At 35.8% G+C, this 6,485-nt stretch overlaps 1 protein-coding gene across 1 annotated transcript; it reads right to left on the bottom strand.

Annotated features, from left to right (window-relative positions):
- Positions 1–3,145: 3,145 nt before the first annotated feature.
- On the bottom strand, positions 3,146–5,462 carry LOC109210168. Its single transcript, XM_019373546.1, has 2 exons — positions 5,264–5,462; positions 3,146–4,292 (listed from the first exon to the last, which is right to left on the bottom strand). The coding sequence occupies exons 1-2, from the start codon at positions 5,315–5,317 to the stop codon at positions 3,585–3,587; spliced, it is 762 nt and encodes a 253-aa protein (XP_019229091.1). The 5' UTR covers positions 5,318–5,462; the 3' UTR covers positions 3,146–3,584.
- Positions 5,463–6,485: the final 1,023 nt, after the last annotated feature.

The following is a 6,485-nucleotide window of genomic DNA, read 5'->3' as shown; positions in this document are numbered from 1 at the left end:
TTTGAAGTCCTTCCACAAAGGAGGAAACTTCTCAATCATCGCTGCTACTTGGAATGCTTCATTGATGACAAGACCCTCAATGGAATTCCTGTTAGTAAAAATACTAAGATTACTACTTTCAACACCAGTATTAATTTGATTTATACCTTCAGCAAGGAGATCGTGAATAATCACTTGCAATTCCTAGACTTGGGTAATAACAGACTTGCTATGTACCATTTTGTAGTCCAAAAACTTTGCAGCAACGAACTTCTTCAACCCGACATCTTCGGTTTTGTATTTCTTTTCAAGCGCAGTCCACAGTTCTTTTGACGTTTCCACGCCACTGTAGACGTTATACAAAGCATCCTCCAGCCCGTTTAGAATATAATTCTTGCACAAAAAATCTGAATGCTTCCACGCCTCAATCACGAGAAAGCATTCAGTTTCTGGAGTTTCATCGGACAGCACAGAAACATCTTCCTTGATGAACTTCTGAAGACTTAGAGTAGTCAAATAGAAGAACATCTTTTGCTGCCAGCGCTTGAAATCAATCCCGGAAACTTTTTCGGGTTTCTCCGCCGGTGCCAATGCTGCCGGTGTTGTTCGGCTCGTTGAGGCATTGACAGTCACCATTAGAACAACTTGGTTCACATTATCATTAGTCATTTTTGTAAAAGAATGACACAAACGTTAAAATCACGTAGATTTTAATCTCCAATAGAGTACAAAACTACAAAGGTTTTACTCTCCGGAAACAGTGAGTACAAATACAGAAAATATAATAAGTTCCTTAAGCTTGTTAGTAATCCGTACTTGTAAAACAATTCTGGAGAAAATAAAATAACATAAACAGAAATGTAAACGAAATAACAAAAACCAATTCGAGCCCACTGAATTCACAGTGTTTCCTTAAGGAATTTAATCCCCTCCTAGTACCATAGGTTATGGATTATTTCTTCCCTGGATAGAACGAATTACACACTGGTGTAGTGGTACTTCAAACCCCAGTGTTTCAGCGAACACAAAGTTCGGTAACAAATCACACTTACTGTTGCTTTCTTTGAATTTAAAATATGCAGAAGAAAGGAGAAGAACTCAGAAAATTTGTATGGAAATTCTGAGTAGAATAGTCTTGTATTTATAGCCAAAGTTGGCCTGAAATCTGAAGAGGTGCAACTCTTCAGAATGGCTGTTTATGCAAAACGGCCACAACATAAATGCCATAACATAAATGGCTATTTACTCAACAATAAAGAGGAAAAATAAAGAGGAAAAATTGAAGAGGGTAGTTTAATTTTCAGTTACACAACTGAAAAACAGATTGGATTTAATATTAATATTTATTTTAATATTAAAATTCTGTTATTAGCGAAGCCGAGCCGAGCGAGCGACGACGACGACGACGGTGCGAGGCTTGCCTTCTTCTCAACTCTTTAAGAGCTAGAAGAAGAACAATTGCTTATCTACCCATAAAAAACTTCTTCCTCTTCCAATATGAGACAATGTCCCTTTGCCAATGGGGGAAACTTAAAATTTCATTTCTCTCCATTTCCCATTCACCCTATTTTAAGTCCCAACATAAACACTCGGTGCTGGTAAGTTTTTACCGATCCAATGCTCACTTCACGTGTGGATTACCTCTTTTCCAAACAACTAAGTAAAAAAAAAAGGAAATAAACTTTTAAAAATGAAAGAAAAAAGAAAAGGCATCTCTAAAAAACTAAATCGTGGATAAAAACAGAATTAGGAGAAACAACTAATCATGTATAAATGAATCGAGGAACTGTCTAAAAATTACAAAGTTAAGAACATTTACATGTTTTCTCTTGAGAATTAAGAAAGGAAATGTTCCCCAAATTTTCTTCTCCATTTTAGCGTTCCTTAAATTTTGTTATTCATCATAGGAGAAGAAAAAAAAAGAGAGAAAAACTAATGTCGCTTTATAACAAGTACAACAACAATATTATTTTTGTTGTTGCTGTAGTTGGAATATAGAACAGTACTGTGTAGATCCTAGCTTTGACAGAATGAGACCTTATTATAGTGTCTAATGCACAACTAAGCTCCACTAGCGAAAAACTAAAGGTTCTTTGATCCTTTTAAAACATCTTATGTATTAGAGTCATTAGTAATTATATAATCTCGATAACTTAAAAATTATATCGCGGAGATTTTAGTCTAGTTTCTTTTTGTTTTCAGATCTTGCACTGCCTCAATTGCTTCCTAAACTAATTATTGCTAGAAATGCAATCACATGACGATTAATCTGCTTCTCAAAATCAAAAATAAAGTGGTTTTAAGAATAATAAAAGACTTGCAAACAAAAATGGCTGTTAAGTCGGCAATTTGTATACAAACTTGTTGGATCCTCTGAAGTAAAGTAATTACACTGGGCCAAGCCCATTTAAGCCCAGATGGGACAAAAAATGGTAGTTTAATTGGAGTAGCCCATCAGGCGTTGCTGGACTTGAAAAGCACTGGCCCGTTATCCTTCCACTGCTCAGAGTGGGAGCTGTTCGTTGCTCTGTGAAACCAGCCTCACACAGTCCACCCCACTTTAGGAGTCAAGCAGCCCATGCCTTCGCTTGGGCCACGTGACACAGCTCTGCGCTTGGATAGGGCAGGTCAGATCTGAGCCCACCAAATCCAACCTACTGGGACAGCCCAATATTCCACCACATTAATGCCCCCACTTGGGTTACAAGCCCACGTTACTGAGCTCGGCGTGCATTGTTATCTCATAAGTTCTTATAAATCATGAATATTATTCTTCAACATCGATGTGGGAGTGGTTCATTGCCTTTTTCAAAACGCGGCTGGTGTTTGACATTCTCTCAAGTAATAATGCTAAGAGTCCACCATGTAAATAAAGCAAGTAATAGTTCATTACTTCTACCAAAATAATTATTGTAAAGGGAGGAGTTAAAATTAATCTGGTGAGAATACTAGTTGAGGATAGAAAAATGAAGTCCTCCGATCACTAATTCACTATAGGAAGCAGGATGTAAGTATAGGGTATGACTTAGCTCTATATATATATATATATATATATATATATATATATATATATATTGTTTTAAAAACTTCAGAAAAAGAACATACATACTATTTCTACACCCGTTACTACAAAATGTTAAAAATAAAATAAATCAGCGAAGTGGTATTTCACACACACTAACTTATATTCTTGAATTAGTCTTTGGAGTACATAACAAAGCAACAAGAAACAAATTACAATGCAATCACTACATATCTCCTCCTCCTAATTAATACAACCAATGCAAGCAACAATTATTCCCACTACACCTCCCCCTTCTCCTTCTGCACCCACCAAATGCAGCAATGAAAAACAGACAAAAGGAGGAAGGAGGGAAATAGAAAAGAAAATAAAAAGAATTCTCAATGTGTCCACAACACTTGACCCAATTGAGCAACTTCACCTACATTCATATTTCTCATCTTCATTTGGAAATTTACGCTCCCAACGGATCACATGCTTCATTCATTCGAAAACGAGAAGCCCACAAATATTCTCATTTCACTTATAGAAATCAAGAAAAGCTTCAAAGAACCATGTAATTAGCTAGAATTACTCCAATTAATCAAGGTCCAGATGATTTTGGCATCCTATATATATGTTCTTCACCACTTTTTTCATCAACCACAAAAAGCCATTTACTTTTATCACTACTCTTCTTATTCACTACATGATGACCATTCTTTTTCTCTCCTCTTATTAGATGAGCATAACATCCTGATTTGCTAATTCTTTCTTTCTTACCAAATTCTGTACTTTTCCCAATCATAGTAACCTCTAATCCTTTACCAATAGGATGCTGAAGTGACCTTACCTTAGCTTTGTTCTCCATTTTCTTCAATTTTCCTCCCATCATCCCTTTTCTCCCTTCTACATTATTTGTAACAACCACTGATCTTTTAGGATTGACGTCAAGCTTTTCCATTAACATGTCATAATCATTCGTCTTTCGATCGACTAACGAGAAATCGATGTTCTCGTAATTATGCAAGACCTCAACAGGGTCTCCTGTTTTGAATTCTACCATGTCATTTAGCCCTGTTTCTTGAATTACTTTTTGTGTTTTGTCTAGTTTTGGCTCTGGAATAATGCATACTAATTTGCCTCCTGTTTGTCGAGCTGCTGCTGCTAAGGCCACAGTTGATGGAGATCCTTCGGTTGTGACTTCTACTATTAATTTGGCGCTCATGCCAGCTGCTAAGGCTGATATGAATTCGTTGCACTCTGGTTCTTGGGTTCCACATGAATTGCACATCTGCTTGTGTTTGCTACACTGCAGAAGAATGCATATAGTAAAGGAATAGACAGTTAGCTCTATATGGATTCAGCTTATACATACACTGTAAAAAATATTAGGAATAATTTTTATTACTATCAATGTTGTTTAACTTGTTATAACAGGTTGTGTCTTGTTTCTCAATGTGTAGTACTATTTCAAATAAATGATATGATTAGTAAAATTTTAGGGCAAGACACAAATTGGTCGGTCGGCTAAAACTAATTGCATTCGCTAGATGTAAATATATATAATATGTATATTTTTTTGTATATAATACACATATATAAAAAATATGAATATCTTATCGAATATTAAAATTTTACACCTTAAAACTCACTCTATGTTTACCTTTTGTTTGGTATTCACATATAAAAGAAAGCACCTCATTTATATTATCTCATTATAGATAGGGAACATGGTAACAGAATTGCATGGTGGTCAACAACTACGATCTCCAAGGATATTTTAAGAAATTACAAAATTGCATGGTGGTTAACAGAATTGAATTCGAAAATGTTTCCTTTAGGATCATATTGCAAATATTGTAAAAGGTATTGGATATTATATTGTCAATGCTTTATCTAATTAGGTGTTTACTCGGAATAAATTTTCTTTTTATGACGAAGGTCTGTTCTTTTGCTTATGAGAAAATCTCTCTCTCTTAAGACATATATGCTTCTATTTGTTTGCATCATAATCAAGAACACAGTAAAGATAAAAATCTCTCTTTATATCATGAGTAATATGTCAAGCTCGAACCCTCAACTATCTGGATATTTATATACCACGACAGCATAACAAGCCAACAACAAAAAAACGATCATCTAGGGGAAATTAATTATAATGGAGGTGATCATGATGCAATTTATTTATTTATAATGCGCAACATGGTGCTCAAATATGGAAACGGAAAAAGGGAAACACAAGGAGGAAAAAAGCAAGATATATATATAAGGAAGACTTACCAACTTGAGGGTGTCAAGATATGCATTTGCAGCATATTTTGGGGACCATTCCATTCTTCTAATTAGCGTTTCAATAATGAGGAAACAAATAATTAAGAAGAAGCTAATCGCAGGTTTTTAATTTAATCACCTCCTTAATCTTTCTCTAGGAGGTTTTCTCCTCTTTTTCCTTATTGTAAAAGGACGTTTGCAGCGTATATGTTTTCTTATGCTTTAATTTGTTGTAGAAGAGATATTTAAGGACGCTTATATAACTTGTGCGATATAAGGGAGTTTAGAGTCTTAAAAATTTGTGATAAACGAGGAAAAACCGTGGTTTTATTTACCCACATCTTCGGGAATCCCCCCTTTGGCCAACTAGATTTTCTGTTTGGCTTATCTTCCGAAATCTATATTTTTATGTTAGGATTAAAATGATTATTTAAAAAAAAAAATGGAATTTCAGATTAAGCTCTTGGAAGAGTAGCAGCTCGTTTTTTTTTTGGTCAAAAGGATAAGTATATTAATAAATTAAGTCATATTACAGGGAGTGGTGGGCCTTGATGGCTCCACAATACAAAAAGGTGCTAAAACTGGCGGACATTATTGTGTTGAACTAGTACAAGTAGTTGATGGTAAATTTAATTCAAAAAAAGTTGTAGTATCGTCCATCTGAGTTGAAGAGCGCCGCAATTGCCGAGTGCCCATATGGTCATTCATCAGGTCTGCCTTCAAAAAGATTGGATTATTCAAAAACATCATGGTAGTATTCTCCATAGCTAAAGTAGTTCCATGCTTTGCGAGTTTGTTTGCCACTTCATTAAGCTCCCTGTATGTGTGCGAAACACGTGGATTACCCAGCTGTTGGAGAAGAGACCTGCATTCATGAAGAATAGATGAGTAATGAAGATTATGGTTATGCAGCATATTAATTACTCGGTGGAGTCCACATGTATTTCCAGTGGCATCGGGCAATGTTGTAAAGTTATACGCAGTCCTTCCAGTAAGGAACGAAGTTCCATTGATGTAGGGGTGCCTTCATGGCGTCGAGCTGCATATCTCCTTACCCAGTGTCCATCGCAGTTTCTGAAGACGCCTCCAAATCCATGCTTTGTTGTAGAAGGTGTGTAGGCACCATCGCCGTTGAGTTTATAGAATCCTTGCGCTGGAGGATTCCATTTGATGGAGAGTGAGGAAGGAGTTTGATGAGTACGTGTACTATTGTTAACTAGATAAGCGTATT

The sequence above is a fragment of the Nicotiana attenuata genome, unplaced genomic scaffold (genome assembly GCF_001879085.1).
Source record: "Nicotiana attenuata strain UT unplaced genomic scaffold, NIATTr2, whole genome shotgun sequence".
NCBI classification, from domain to species: Eukaryota; Viridiplantae; Streptophyta; class Magnoliopsida; order Solanales; family Solanaceae; genus Nicotiana; species Nicotiana attenuata.
The sequence above is the reverse complement of the archived record's forward strand: the minus strand, read 5'-3'. Positions and strand labels throughout refer to the sequence as shown.